At 50.5% G+C, this 15,571-nt stretch overlaps 1 protein-coding gene across 16 annotated transcripts in view; it reads left to right on the top strand.

Annotated features, from left to right (window-relative positions):
- The window catches only part of PLEKHA6 (pleckstrin homology domain containing A6), a 140,105-nt gene extending 128,842 nt beyond the window's left edge, over positions 1-11,263 (top strand). For 15 of the 16 annotated variants that reach the window (XM_041722822.1, XM_041722821.1, XM_041722824.1 and 12 more), the window contains 5 exons: positions 709-876; positions 966-1,099; positions 1,617-1,762; positions 6,578-6,701; positions 7,375-11,263. In XM_041722822.1, coding sequence (XP_041578756.1) covers positions 709-876; positions 966-1,099; positions 1,617-1,762; positions 6,578-6,693 — 564 coding nt within the window. In that variant the 3' untranslated portion in view covers positions 6,694-6,701; positions 7,375-11,263. The remainder of the gene's footprint in view (positions 1-708; positions 877-965; positions 1,100-1,616; positions 1,763-6,577; positions 6,702-7,374) is intronic. The other variant, XM_041722825.1, reaches the window with a different exon arrangement.
- Positions 11,264-15,571: the final 4,308 nt, after the last annotated feature.

The raw sequence follows: 15,571 nt of genomic DNA on the forward strand, positions 1-15,571 counted from the left end.
TTAAACATATTTCTAGAACATTTTCTGTATATTTACCACTGGGCTGGATCTACTGAGGATAATGCTAATAGTGTACTGGTGCATGGCACTGCACAATTCTCGAATCTCGTGTTATTTTGTTTAGATCTTTCAGCAATGCCAGGTTAGGAATGATCCCCCCTGTTTTAGAGATAGGGAAACACAGGAAAAATTAGGGATTCCTGGACCACTTGGCTGCTGAGTGTGGAGCTGGGAGTAGCCCCAGGCATCTGCCTACTTTTTCTTTCTAGCATTCAGAAATACAGGAAAATAATGATTAAAAGTCCTACCATCAAACAGCTTACATTCTCCTTGGTGGTTTGGAGATCCTATAATAGGAAACCACTAAAGACCAATGTAGGACACACTAATCCAACTGCCTAAAATATGTAACACATAATATGAACACAGAGTACCACCAGATGAGAAGTAACAAGTATGGATGAGATGCACTGATGAGATTTTTGCCTCTGGGCCTTTACAGGTGGGCAGGCCTTGGACAAACAGCGTAGAAAGAGGATAGTTGCCCTGCAGTTAGAGCGATGGGGTGACAGCCAGATCGGGTGTGATGAGCGGGGACAGCGGGAACACAGGCCTGGTTTAGGGCTGTCTGGAGGCATGGGTAGCGGAGGACAAGCTGCCGGCAGTGGGACAAAGTCCCTCTGTGGTCATGATGGTTCTGTCCCCCAGGTGCGCCGTCACCGTAGCATCCATGAGGTGGACATCTCCAACTTGGAAGCAGCCCTGCGGGCAGAGGAGCCTGGTGGGCAGGCCTATGAGACACCGAGAGAGGAAATTGCCCGGCTTCGCAAAATGGAGCTGGAACCGCAGCACTATGATGTGGACATCAATAAGGAGGTGAGTGAAGTCCAGGAGGGCAGAGCGGGAGAAGAAAGCCTGGGGGGTTGGCAGGTGGAATGGAGGTGCTGACCTGGATCCCTTCACAGCTCTCCACGCCAGACAAAGTCCTCATCCCTGAACGGTATATTGACCTGGAGCCTGATACTCCCCTGAGTCCCGAGGAGTTGAAGGAAAAGCAGAAGAAGGTGGAGAGGATCAAGACACTCATTGCCAAGTCCAGGTAATGTGTCTGAGTGAACCTCAACATTCTCTGCCCACCCTAGCACCAGGGGCACTAGTGCCACCGAATCCAGCCCCCCAACCCATGCCAGTGGGAGCCCTGAGTCTCCCAGGCAGAGAGCGAATGGAGGCAGTGGCTCAAGGCAGCAGACCAGGCCCAGCCCTGTGGCAGGGCAGTGACGCTGCCATCGAGTTCCAAAACAACCTGCTGGACACGGGCATGTGGCTGTTGTCAAGACAAACTGATGGGTTGCCCACTGGTGACTTCTCTTCCTCATCAAGGCTGCCCTAAATGTTCACTTGAATCTTCTAATTCATTTTAAAACATTGCGGTGGGGGGTCCCGAAATGTGTTTTGCCTGGGTCCCACTCACCCCTGGGGACAGCCTTGCTGGGAACCAGAGCCTGCCCACTCACAGGCCTCTGGCCACCTTGCCAACCTCAGTTCACAGGCCCCCCCCAAGCCAATTGGACCATCCTGTCCCCCCACTCCATGTCTGTGTGTCTGTGCCTCTTCAGTATGCAGAACGTGGTGCCCATCGGCGAGGGGGACCTTGTGGACGTGCCCCAGGACTCAGAGAGCCAGCTGCAGGAGCAGGAGAAGCGGATTGAAATCTCCTGTGCCCTGGCGACCGAGGCCTCCCGCAGGGGCCGCATGCTGTCTGGTGAGAGGGGCCGGGCCTCACTCCTCCAGGGAGACCGGCTGACCAGGTGCAGGGGAGGAAGCTCAGTGCTGTGAGGGGGCCAGGGCTAGAGAGGTCCAGGGCCAGTGAGACTTTCCTCAAGGTCAAGATGAGCATTTATTGAGCACCAGATACTGTGCTAGGCTCAGTGGGGTACAAAGGGGCCAGAGTTGTGTCCAGGAGCTCAGAACTGTGATGACCCTCTTGCTGCTCTGTGGAGGAATGGCCAGAGGCCATGCAGGGAGCAAGGGCACCACTCTACCTGGGCAGCTCAAGGAAGGGCACAGCTAAGAGGCAATACCTGAGCTTGGCTGGGAAGGATCAAAGTATTACCAGTTGTGAAGTGAGGGACAGGCATTGCAGGCTACCCTCTCACTTGCCATTCTTGCTGCATGCAAATAGGAAGGTGAAAATGGGGCTGGTAGCCAGAGTTGTGAGCAATAGTCAGGCCCTGGCTACTGATCCAAACCCACTTTTCTAAGAAAAGATGAGCCTGAGGAACGGACTCATACTGATTTAAAAGTAAGTTCTGAGTAGACACAGTGGGGTGAAAGTCAGCCCAAGATACCACCCCAGAGAAAGTGAGAATGGATTCAGGAATAATGGAAGAGACTCTTAATGGGAGGGGGCAGGATAGAGGAAGTACAGTGGTTACCGTCATGAAGCCAGGTTGGAGGGAAGACAACAGAATATGTCCTCCTCCTCAGAACAAAAGGTGGTTAGGACAGACAGGGAGAGCTTTGAAGCTAGTCCAGAGGGATGCCTGGGAAGGATGCCAGGTTTGCAAGGACTTGAGTAGAAGGAGGAGGCAGAGAGACAGGTATGTTAGCCCACAGTGACAGTCGCCTGGGTGAGGAGCCGGTGATCAAGACCGTAGCCAGGAGCCCAGTAGAACAGCTAGCGTTTCATGTTGGTGATCAAGGGGGATTTGAATTCTGGCTTTCTGAGACTCCATTCGCTCATATGTAAAATTCAAATCAAAATAGCTGCCTGGTGGTGTGAGGAATGGTGATGATAAATGCGAAGCACCTAGCACAGTGCCTGGCACTTAGTAAGTGCTCAATAAATGGTAGCCAGATGTGGTCATGGTGGTATTGGTGACTGTGATTGGATTCGTTGACATAGCAATAGCTGGAGTAGAAATAGGATCTGTGTATGGTTTTTCTCACTCTTTTAAATATGGATATTTTTAGGAACCAGAGGGTTTCAGGCTACAACAAAGGAAATTCATGCCTTAAGGAAGAACCTACTGGCAGTTAGGGTCTAATGGACATTAAGTGGGCGGGCAGGGAACACCCTTGGAGGTATTTCAGAGAGAGGAGGTCGGTTGGGCTGGATTGAGGACAAGAGAAGGGATGGGATTCAGATAGTCCCATCTTGCAGCCAAAGGAAGCAGAACCAGTTTGGCTGCACAGAGGCCTCCATCCTACCTCTCTGTAGTTCAGCTGTAAAATGAACTCGAATCTTCCAAAGATCAAATTCCTCATGCTCTAGGCAAAAGGCAACTTCCTGTTTCAAGGGTTAGAGCACACAACACTGTTTTTAAAACTTCCCTCTGCCCTCGCCCCAGTCCCTGGCTCTCTCTCTACTATAGTTTCTCAGCCAAAGGTTCCATGAAAACAAAACCCACCCTAGCCTATCAGATTTCCTTCTCGATACACACCAGCTTACATTTCAGGATCTATGCGCTGAAAGCAAACCGTCACTTTGCTTTTGCCAAAACCCCAACTATTAAAAAAATGGCATAGCAGGGCCAGACCTCAGACTTAGCCTACTGTCCCCACTGTCCCTTGGCCTCTGGCCCAGATTCCCAGAGCTGCAGCTCTGCCAGGGACAGAGAGGACTATTTGTGGGCATAGGTTCAAGCCTGGGACTGTGTGTATGGGAGTGCTGGTCTCGGGCCATAATGACAGTGCAGTGAGCTCAGAGTGGAGAGGAGGTGCCCCAGTGTGGGTATGTGGCGTGGATGGTATAATGCTTGTCAGTATACCCAGAATGTACAGACTCAGGCGTGAGGTATATGGGAAGGTGCAACAATTTTACATTTGTACGCGTGGCAGGATATCATGTGCAATGTCCGTAGGGGGTGATGTGTGTAGATACACATGTATTTGTGTATACTCAAGTGCGTGGGTGAAGAGAATATTTGAGTGCAAACATAGAACTATGTGTGTATATGTGTGCAGAATGTCTATGAATATTGTTCAGAGACCATTATTTATGAGTACAGGTGGTATTTAGTAAACTCCTGGAGTTTGTATATGTGTATGTGAGTGTACAATATAAGGATGGAGGTAGTGTTTATGAATGTACGTATTTAAGTATAATTGGCTTTTTTGCAGTATGAGGAGTGATAAAACACATTTGAGTGTATGTTGTGCACAGTGTATACATTGCAATATTTTTAAATGTGTATCTGTGTGTGCAGGATGGGAGAGAGCGTGTCTTGAAGGTGAAGGATGTGACCTGTCCAGCAGGTGTGACCAATTACCAATGCAAGCAGATGTGGTATTACTTATGAACACACAATCATAATATCACATCTATCCCATACGTAGCTACTATCTGTGTGAATTTTAACTTTCTTTTTTTTTTCTAAAGGTTGTCTATTTTTTTTTAAGATTTTTTTTTTCATTTATTTGAGAGAGAGCAAAGTAAGTGAGAACATGAGCAGGGGGAGAGGTGCAAAGGGAGAGGGTGAGCAGGGACCCCAATGCAGGGCTTGATCCCAGAACCCCAGGATCGTGACCTGAGCCAAAGGCAGATCCTTACCCAACTGAGCTACCCAGGTGCCCCTGTTTCTTTCTTTTTTTATATAAAGATTTTACTTATTTGTTTGTTTGTTTGAGAGAGGGGGGAGAGACAGAGAGATAGAGCATGAGCGGCGGGGGGGGGGGGGGGGGTCGGGCAGAGAACAACCCCACCACCACCACCAGCATGGAGCCTGATGCAGGGCTCCATCCCAGGACCTGGAGATCATGACCTGAGCCGAAGGTAGCCACATAACCGACAACCACCCAGGAGGCCCGTGAATTTTAACTATTTCAATAGATATGTTCCTAATATACCCTAATATACACTTAAAACTTTTCTGCCTTTATAAAGGAGTTATATTTAACATAATTCATCTTTCTTGCTCTTATTCATTTAGTATCATTATAAAAATCCATGTTTTTCCTGATCCGTTGAAGGGATGCCCTCTGCAGCTAGAGTTGGTACAGATCATAACTATGCTACGTGCTCCCAAACTGTTGTATTTTTAAAGGTATTATAAGCTACATTTTACAAAAGGCTTTTTCTCCTCAGTTATACTTTTTTCTATCTTCAGTGGGCCTCCTGGAGTCCTCTCTCTCCCCTAAATTTCCCTGTTTCTTATCTTCCGTGGGGTAGACATCCAGCAGGTCAACTCCTATCAGAAGTGTGTAGAAATAAGAGTAACTGGACTCCAAGGAGCTTGTCTGTCAATAATTATAAGAGCTTCACCACGTGCATGTTGCAATAGATATTTGGCTTTCCTGAAATAGCCCTTGCTTGGCTTTTTGACTTTTTGGTTGTTTTAGAAGTTGAAGTTGCCAGATAACTAACCACTGGGCTCGCCATACAGACATACACACAAATATGTGTTTTGAAAGCGTTTGTGAATGTGTTTGTGTGTGATGTTACACGTGTGTTGGATCACATGGAAGCGTATGGGTTTGGAAGTGCACAAACACACACATCTGAGTTGTGTGCAGTGAGCATAGAATACTGTTGGATCCTGTGCACACACTGTGTATTCTGAGCAGACTCTCCCGCTCACGAGGAAGTTCCAAGTCTACATACATCTATGTGTGTGTGTGTATAGGCAATGGGAGCTGCACTGGCCCTTTCCCCTATTCAGATGGCAGGGAATTGATGAGGTCCAGGGCAGGGCAGGATGGGGAGCAAGCGCTTAGGAAGTGGGATGCCAGGATCCTTCTCTTGGAGGAAACAGTGTGACCCTGGCCAAGGTCTGGTTCTCCTCGGAGGCCAAGTGAGGATGTTCTCTCCGCCAGTCTGCTGCCTCACAGTGGCACTGAGGGTGCCGAAGGGTCTGCAGACTGCACAGAATTCATGCCTCCGCCTCCTAATATGGCCCCCCGCCCCCTGTCATTGTCCTTCCACCTGGCTCTTCCGAGCATAGAGCCATGGCCATAATAGAGTAAAATCCATTCATTCCAGTGTCACCACTTGGAGGTCTGCAGTGCTTTGTTCAGGGGTGGACCAAAGTTCGCCCTTTCTGGATTGAAGGAAAGGGGGTCCCCAGGGATAGTGGGAGGCAGGGGGTGTGTTTCTGAGACCCCGAGCTGGTCTAAGTTCACAGAACTTGCTTCCACCGTCCCTGGAATTATCTCCGCTTCCGTGGAGATGATTCACATGGTGATAACTTGGATGTAGTCGTTACCAGGGGCCTGATGATCTGGGTTAGTGTGGTTTACTGCCCTCGTCATCATCATCATCGTCCCTGTACCAGTGTGTGTGAGGTGCGTCGCTTGTTCCAGCTGCTCCGTCCCACGTTGTACGGATGGGAGTGGAGCCTGGGCCCAGAGAGGCCGGCCTCGCCCACAGTCACCACTGGTCCTCGGCTGAGCCTGCGGGGCCCTGTCTCCTGGGGGGTGGGGGACCCACCCTCCTTCCCAGGCCCACTCTGCCTCAGCTCTCCTCTCTGCTTGCCTCCTGCCTGGCTCCCCGCTGGGGGAAGGGCCCACTCGCTCTGGGTGCCCGGCCTCCCCCCCACCCCCTACCCCTATTCACCTCCCTGTTCATTTCTGTTTCCAGTGCAATGTGCCACCCCAAGCCCTCCCACCTCCCCTGCTTCCCTGACTCCACCAGCCAACCCCCTATCGTCTGACTCCCCACGGGGCGCCGACAGCAGCCATACCATGCGGGTCTGAGCTCTGACGTAAGAACTTTTCTACTGTATTTCCTCCACCACGGTGAGTGGGACCCCCACCCCTCACCCCCGGGAGCCATCTACCACCCTCCTCATTCCAGCATCGCTTTGCCCTCACCCCCAGCGTCGCTCTCTCCCCTCCATCCATCTGCTTGAGCCCGCAGCATCCCCGTCCCCCTGTCCCCCCCATCCCCCCCACATCCCCTTGTCCCTGTGCAGTGTTGGACCAGCACCAGCTGGGAGGGCCGCCTCTTGGATGCCGCAGTGCCGGTGGGCTTTGCTTCTCCAGAAGCAGACAGGGACAGAGCTGAGGCCTCCCCTACCCCGTCCTGGGCCAACAAGCCTCCCACCTGTTGAGATACACAGCAGTCCTGCCTCAGAAGCCCCCAGATTTTATTTCTTCCACATGGCCCCTAGATTTTACTGTAAATGAAAATAACATTGGAAATTCTGGCCAAAGGCCAGGTACCTTCGTTTCCCCTGGCACACAGTTGCTCAGTGTCAGGCAAGTGGAAAAGAGCACGGACTTCCATTAATTTGCTCCCCTCTCAGGGCTGGGGGTGGCAGGTGGGTGGTGTTCCATAGGGTTCTGCAAGAAGAGACTTCTGTCTCCTGGGGAAGCTTGACTGGAGCTGTTGCTCCTCCAGGAAGCACCTTTCTCACCCGTTTCTCTTTTCTTTAGTGCAAGCCCTGGCCGAGGCCAACGCCATGAAGCTTAACAGAGCCACGTTCTGAAGGTCCCCTCTGCCTACTGAGGTCCTGACTCCCCAGCCTGGCCCCCCCTGCGCTCCTGTGGGAATGCTGCAGGGAGCCAGGCTGGGGCCAGGGTTGCTGCCGAGACTTACCTCAGTGTCCACATGCCCACCACGCCTGGCCCTTTGAAGCCCTTGCTACTCAGATGGCAGCACCAGGCCAGGGCTTGAGATGGTGGGCAGAGAGCACCCTCCCAGCGGGTACCTCCCAGGGGCTAGGCCTGGCCCCAGCTGGTGGTGCGATGGCCCTACTAGAACATTTCCTGAGGAAGAGGATGCCCCGGTGGGAAAGATGCTCTGGGCTGTCTTGGGTTAGGTCTAGAGTGAAGAGAAGACGGACACTCCTGACATCGAGGACAGCACGTGCCAGCAGGTCCTACCCCCGTCATTCCCATGCTGCCACCCCAGCTGTACCGGGGGCTTTGACACATCTCTGCTTGTGGGTGCTCCTTTGGGGTCTGGTGGAGACCGACCACCCTGCTTGAGCCAAAGACAAGATGACCAGTGACGAGGAGAGGCTCCTCGGCTCCCAGAGGGGACAGTGCTGGCTGTAGGTGGAGAGCGGCACGCAGGTCTGTGCAGCGTCTGAGGACAGGTTGAGAAGGGGGAGAGGAGAGAAAGAGATGGAGGCAAGTGGGAGGACAGGGAAGCAGTGGGACTCGTTTGCAAGTGAGAGGATGAGACAGAGGTGGAAAGGGGCTGTGGGATTGGTTTCCCCAGGATGGAGCGTTAGCTTAAGTGCCAAGTACGTGCCGGATGCCAGCTCTGCTCCCCCACCTGCTCTCCCGGATCCACCGGCCTGCCCACACTGGCTCTGAGAGGGCCCACCAGTGAGCACATGGTGGCCTGCAGCAGCAGCCATGGGGACAGTTGTGGGGAGGGTGGTGTGGCTGAGTGGGTCGGAGATGGCCCTTCCTGGGTCTGGGCCTAGTGTGTCTGCCTTCCCCTCCTAGGCTTGGGGGCAGAGAGAAGGACCTGTGTCATGTAGGGTGTAGTCAGCCTTGGGGCCTTTCCTAACCCTGTTTGGGACATTTTCTTGTCCGCCTTGCCCCTGGAATGTGCTGTGGGCCAGCTGAGAGGGTGCCCTTGAAAGGAAATGCAACCTCAGTCTGCAAGGCTAGGGCCTTGGAGGGCCCCATCCTGCATCGTGAGCAACCCCTAGGAGGACCAGGTGAGGCTGTACGGAAGGACTCCCTTCTGGCCTGGCTTTCTCACCATCTGCCTACCCAGGGAGGCCGGTGGAGGAGACACAGAAGCAAAGATTGTTTTTCCTTCTCGCCGCTCATCTTGGGAGGACTGTAGCCAGAGAGGAGGGAGGGGAGAGTGAGACTGGAAAAACCTGGGCCCCAAGGCCAGCTCTTTGCCAGAGTTGCTGCCAGGAGACTTCAACCTCCAGTGGTCCCAAGAACAACTGCTTTATCTGCCACCAGTTCTTCTCCACGCCTTCACAGCTGGGACGGTTGCTGGTTCATATGCAAGTAAAGATGGCAATTCATTCAACAAATATTTATCGAGCACCTTTTATGTACCAGGCACTGTTCTAGGTACTTCGGGTATTCTCGTGCTTCTGAGGAATTGCAGGCTGGGGAATTTCACTTCACTTTTTAGCAGATTTTTTGAACATGACCTTTGGCTACATTTCCCATCTTTAATGCACATGAAGCACCCCAAACCTGTTTTTTCCTCCCCCCACAGACTGGCAGGTGGGATTGGCCCTCTCCCTCTTTCCAACAGCCTCCTCCCTCCACAAGAAGCAGCTGTTTCAGGGCCTCCATGCCTTCCCCTTTCTTTGTCTGTCTCCTTTTTTTTTTTTTTAAGTGATATTTTTAGAAATACGTGCAAAATACCAAGGGTTAATGTCTGCACCTCTACACTTCTCTCTCACCTCTTATTTCATAAAGCTGGCTCTTTATGTTGCTTTACATGCCTTAATATATGTTTTTTCTGAAGATTATACATATTATAGATATATACATAATATATATATTTGTTTGGACGTCTGATCCTTTCCCAGAACTCCTGCCCAGGCCACTTCCCTCCTTTATTTTCCACACCATGCCTAGCATGTTATGGCCACACCCCATGCCTTTTGATCCAAAGAAGGGGAGAGGACAGACTTATTTTAAGACAGATCTATTTTACGCTTTTGTTATAAAAGCAAATCTATTTTCGAAATGTGCAATGTCTGAATGGAATCAGCAAATGATATGAAGAGACTGGGTGGCTGCCTCTCGGTCCAGCCCTACATCCCTCCCTCTTCCCTGGCAGCTTCCTTCTCCCATCCCCCAGTCTGCAAAGGGCTGGTCCCCAGAGCTCGCCCAGAGAGCATTTTACCAGGGCAGGATGTTCTCTTGGAAGTCGTGGTCCAAGGATTTGATTACACTGTCAACTCTTGATGAGCCTCTCGGGTTACAGGATGTGAATCCTCTCAGAGGAAATGTTTACAGCTGTGTGCACAGAAGTACACCCGTGCGGGCACACACACACACACACACACACACACACACCTCCAGTGTTCTCCTGGACCACCTCCTGTCATCAGTCTACTGGAGAGGGCAGTCAATGGCAGCCTATGCCAAATGGCACCAAGAACTCTACTCCCCAATGGAGTAGGAGATACAGGACAAAGGCCAAAGGAAATATTTCAGGACCACAGGTCCTTCAGTACAGACACGTTCAAGATCCTTGGACTTCTCACACTCCTTGATCCCTTTCTGGTCTGGGTCACATCAATGACATCGGTCTCCCTTTGTGACCTTTCCTCTGGGGGCTCCAGTTAAGGGAAACGGTACCTCAGTCTGGCATCCAGACTGCAAAGTCGGCTTCTGGGCTGAAGTGGGTCCCATGGGCAAGGTAACATCTCAGCCTTGCCCAAGAAGCCCCCAGGACTTTCCTCTGCAGGCTGCCACTGGGGTGCTGACCTCCGCTGGCTCAGCCTTCCAAACTGCTTATCAGCTGACAAAGTAGGTAAGGGGCTCTTGCCTTGCAAGGATTTGGGCAGAATGGAATCCAAGGGTTTGGGACTGTCACAGAGCTCCTAGCCAGCATTTGAAGCCTGACTTCCCAACTTTGACATTTACTGGCTCCCTGTTCCCAGCCTACAGCATCTCCTTATGAAAGAATGGGGCCCAGATGGAGGCCCAGGGCTAAGTAACCCACCGGAGGACAGCCCTGGTTGCTATTTTAAGGCCTTGCCTTCCCAATTAGCACATTACCTCCCTGATCAATAACCAAGAGGCTGTAATCAAATAATGCTACTGTCACTTTAAAGATTTTTCTGAGGTCGCAAGCTGTGCACACTTGCTCTCCTGCCTTGGTGAGAGGCATGTTCTTGGGGCAGGGCTGACTATAGCAAGACAGAATCAATCCCTTTCCCCTTTAGGCACCCCCTTACCTGGCAGCTCTTAAAACTAAGGAAAATATGAAATATACGTATAAATATATATACATATATCTATTTATGCACATACTGGGGCCAATTTGATCTGCTAGTATTAGACAATAAACCATACAAGGAAATGTATGATCTCAGTGTCTTTATTTAGTATAAAAGTGACCTTAGAAGAAACATTAAAGTTAGCTAAACAGAGGGCATCTCTGTTGGGGGACCAAACATCTGTAGCCACCCCTTAGCATCTTTCTCGCCAACAAGCCCCCTCCCCAGGAAAGGGCATCCTGACTGCTAGGTGAGCGTCTGCTTCCCTGCTCCCCAGCATTCTTTTTAGATCTAGGTACTGAAGAATCCCAGTGAGCTCTGCATTTGTATCTTGCAAGTTTGTATAAACTCAATACAAGAAATAAAATGAATGGTTTGTACAAGTGGCCTGTGTCTCGCACTCTGTCCGTGACTGCCTGTGGCTGGCCTTGGTGGCTCATGGTTACTTACGAGCTTGGCAGAAAAAGGTAGAGGGTCTGGGGTTGGGCCTTACCTGACTTAAAGCAAAGCTGGGCCCATGGTATGTTCCCCACCACAGTCCTCTTTTCTGTCCCAGTAAGCCCAAATCAAGCCTTGTCCCAAGGTCCTGTGTAATGAGAGTTACCAGAACAGTGTTCAGATCCTGGAAACTTCTCATTGATTTGTCTCTGAGACTGAGGGTAGAACTGTAGAAGAAAATTAATTCTTAGGCTTTCTCGATTACTACACAATGCCCTATAGTTCTGCTTTGGGGTACAAGAAGGTGTTTTGGTGAGCAGTATCAGAAAAGCCACCCAAATTATTCTCATCCAGCCTCAATGCCTTTGGTTTATGTCCTTTGGCGGGTGCTACTAGTTTTTTTATTAGTGTTTTTTTTTTTTCAAGTGGTTTCTGGGGGGGTGGGGTTTGTTGTTGTTTTTAAGACCAGAGTACTTTTATTAAGATTTTATTTATTCATGAGAGACACAGAGAGAGGCAGAGACATAGGCAGAGGGAGAAGCAGGCTCCCCACTCAGTGGTTGAGCCACCCAGGTGCCCCTGTTTTCAGTTATTGATCCTCGGTGTGAAGGACTTTACCAGAGCTGCTCGATTTGAAATCTTTCAGTGAGTAAGAGTGAAGAAGCCCTGTGAATTCTATTCAGTGGAGAGTAGAGCGAGAAAGCGAGCTGAGGATAGTGGAAGTCCTCAGCCAGGCCCCTGTAGGATGTCTGGGGAGGAGAGCTGGAGGCATTAATGGTTCAAAGAAGAGAAGAAAATTGAGACATGGGATGGGAAGGCAAGCTTCTTGTAATTCCTGATTTTACCTTGCCCTGGTTCTAAGGGCCGATTTCAAATTCTGGATCTGTTCTCATTCCTAAAGAGCTAGCAGTGTGTGTGAGTGTGTTTAACAAATCATGTGAGTATATTTTGGGTTTTTTAACACCCCCAGGAGAGCTATAAGCTCTGATGTCCTTTGTGAATCAGAATTGGGCCCTGACACAGACTCACAACAGTGGCCTCTAGAGCTGGAGGAGGTGCCCTGGACAACCTGTGTCTCTACCTGCAGCGCCCTCTGGGCCAGAGCCCATGGCTTGGAGAGGAGGGGGGACGTGAGAGCACAGGGCACCGCTGGGTGTCACTCTCCCCACAAACAAGGGCTGGCTCCTCTTCGAGAATGTTGCTCTTGGGTCTCTGCCTGCCGCAGCAGCAGACCCCCCATCAGCCCTCTGAACACGCAGGGCTGCAATGGTAAAAGGGGGTGCTAGTCTGGAAATGTAAATGAAAAAGCGCCTTGCAGAAGGCCCTTAAGAAGTGGGGCTGTGGGGATGCCTGGGTGGCTCAGCTATTTAGAGCCTGCCTTCAGCCCTGGGCCTGATCCTGGAGTCCCGGGATCAAGTCCTGCATCCAGCTCCCTGTGAGGAGCCTGCTTCTCTCTCTCTCTCTCTGTGTCTTTCATGAATAAATAAATAAAATCTAAAAAAAAAAAAAGAAGAAGAAGAAGAAGAAGAAGTGGGGCTGTGTAACAGCGCAGCGCAGTCATGTGTTGTTCTTGGAGAGATGCACACACCACGGGCTGGGGCAGGCAACCAGGCTTCAGATCCTGCTGCTGCGGAGACCTGGGCCTGTACCACATCCCCCGAGCCCCGAGCCTCTGCTGCTGCCTGGCCCTGCTCCTTCCAGCTGCCTGAAGATGGGGCAAGTCCCTAAAGTTTTGAGCCTTAGTTTCCTGGTCCAGAAAATGGGGATATTACCACCACCTATAGAACTCACTAGAAAGTCAATAGAGAAAATCAATGAAAAACCCCTTGGGCCACCTGGGTGGCTCAGTCAGTTAAGTGTCTGCCCTCGGCTCAAGTCATGATCCCGGGATCCTGGGATCAAGCCCTCGTGGGGCTCCCTGCTCAGCAAGGAGTCTGTTTCTCCCTCTGCCATTCCCCCTGCTTGTGCTCTCCCTCCTATAAATAAATAAAATATTTTTTTAAAAAGAAAAACACTTTGAAAACTCAAATTCAGGGACACCTGGATAGCTCAGTGGTTGAGCACCTGCCTTTGGCTCAGGGTGTGATCCCAGGGTCCTGGGATCAAGTCTCACATCGGACTCCCCATAGGGAGCCTGCTTCTCCCTCTGCCTATGCTTCTGCCTCTCTGTGTGTCTCTCATGAGTAAATAGATTAAAAAATTTTTTTAAAAAGAAAACTCAAATTCATTTACAACCGTGATGAGGCTGCGGTGACATTGTGGAGGCCCGTTGGGGTCATAATGAGGGACAAGGGAGAAATGTCTCCCAATGTCCCCCTCTTCGCTGCCTCCACCACCTTCAATGAAGAGTCTGCTGGGCCCCCACCATCTAGCCCTGTGAGCTGTCCCTGCCCACCTTTACTATCCCTAGTGCCAGCCTTCCAGGGTTTACCTCCTCCTCCCTGGGGTGGTCCCCACAAAGCGGATGCTCCCAGGAGTGTGGGCTGTGGACAAGCCCCCTGGGCCCCACTCCAGCACCCAGCACGGCCATCGGAGAACCAGGCCAAGATGGCCCACTTGGAGGATCAGAGTTCGATCCTTCCAAGCCCACAGGTGAGCTCCATGATGGGCTATTTTATACACCTGGGAGCAGGTTAGCACCACATTTGAGAGAAGTTTTTCATATAACAGCATTTAGAAGCCTACTATCGCATACTAATCTAGTAATATTGATAACAATATCGATTATAACTATACTAGAGTAATAACAAAGACTCGTGCTGTGTTTACTACGTGCCAGCTACTTCCCAGTCCTTGCTCTAGCTCCGTGTGATAGGTACTATCATCATCCAAGATGCTGAGGTGCAGAAAGGTAAATAAAATGTGTCAGGTCTCACCAAGCTACAGTGAAGTCCAGAGCACTCTGACTTCAGAGTCCAAACTCCTAACCAACCAGTGCCTTCAATGGGGGTGGTAGCGTCCCCTAGGGCAAAGTGTGGAAATTTGGGGAGCTGAGGTTACCTCAGACAAGAGGTAACCTCTCTCTCGACAAGAGACAAGATTTAGTGGCTGCAATGCACAGGGTAGATTTCCAAAATAATAACCATCCTCTATCCTGTATGACTTTAAAATGTATAAATGGACTAAACCCCCTTTCAGGACGTCAGTCATATTGCAATTCATAATAGTACTAAGAAGAGGCACCTGGGTGGCTCAATGGTTGAGCGTCTACCTTTGGCTCAGGTTGTGGTCCTAGGGTCCTGGGATCAAGTCCCACATCAAATCCCACATTGAGCTCCCTGCAGGGAGCCTACTTCTCCCTCTGCCTGTGTGTGTGTGTGTGTGTGTGTGTGTGTGTCTCTCTCTCTCATGAATAAATATGTAAAACCTTATTTTAAAAAATATTCACTAGAGCGAGAGTGAATGGGGGAGAAGGAGAGAATCTCAAGCAGACTCCCTGCTTAGTGCAAAGCCCCACATGGAACTTAATCTCAATACCCTGAGATCATGCCTTGAGCTAAATCAACAGTCCCACACTCAACGAACTGAGGTGCCAAGGCACCCCTAAATTGTTGGCTTTTAAATGAGTTTCATGGGATCCCTGGGTGGCGCAGCAGTTTGGCGCCTGCCTTTGGCCCAGGGCGCGATCCTGGAGACCCGGGATCGAATCCCACATCGGGCTCCTGGTGCATGGAGCCTGCTTCTCCCTCTGCCTATGTCTCTGCCTCTCTCTGTGTGTGTGTGTGTGACTATCATAAATAAATAAAAATTAAAAAAAAATTAAAAAAATTCTTAAATGAGTTTCATGAATAACTCTGTAAATTACAAGATGGTCAGTCATAATGGAGAAGAAGCTGAAGTGGAATTGTCTCAGAGTTGTTGCATAAACTACTGCATGGATTGTCTGCACCAGGTAGTGTTCCCCTCAACTATGGTTTATGAGGAGGATTCCAAGACAGTCTGGTCTCACTGAGCAAGCACAAGCTCCTGTAAATAGTTAAGGGGGGGGGGGGGTCTGAGAGAACCAATCATTAAAACAAAGATACTTGAAATGCAGGAGATTTCATTAGAGAAATTTATTTCATAGGATTGCCATTCTTTACATTTTTCAAGTTTTTGCAGCCCAAGGACAAACACCTATGTTTTAAAGACTGAAGGTGTAAATGTTTGGGGGACTTGCTAGATTTCTCCACCACTGGACCAGGGCCGCCCCCCCCCCCCCGCCCCCCGCCCCGCAGCCACTGGCCCTGAGGGGCTCGCATCGCATTTTCCTG

Source organism: Vulpes lagopus, chromosome 11, assembly GCF_018345385.1.
Source record: "Vulpes lagopus strain Blue_001 chromosome 11, ASM1834538v1, whole genome shotgun sequence".
Lineage (NCBI taxonomy): Eukaryota > Metazoa > Chordata > Mammalia > Carnivora > Canidae > Vulpes > Vulpes lagopus.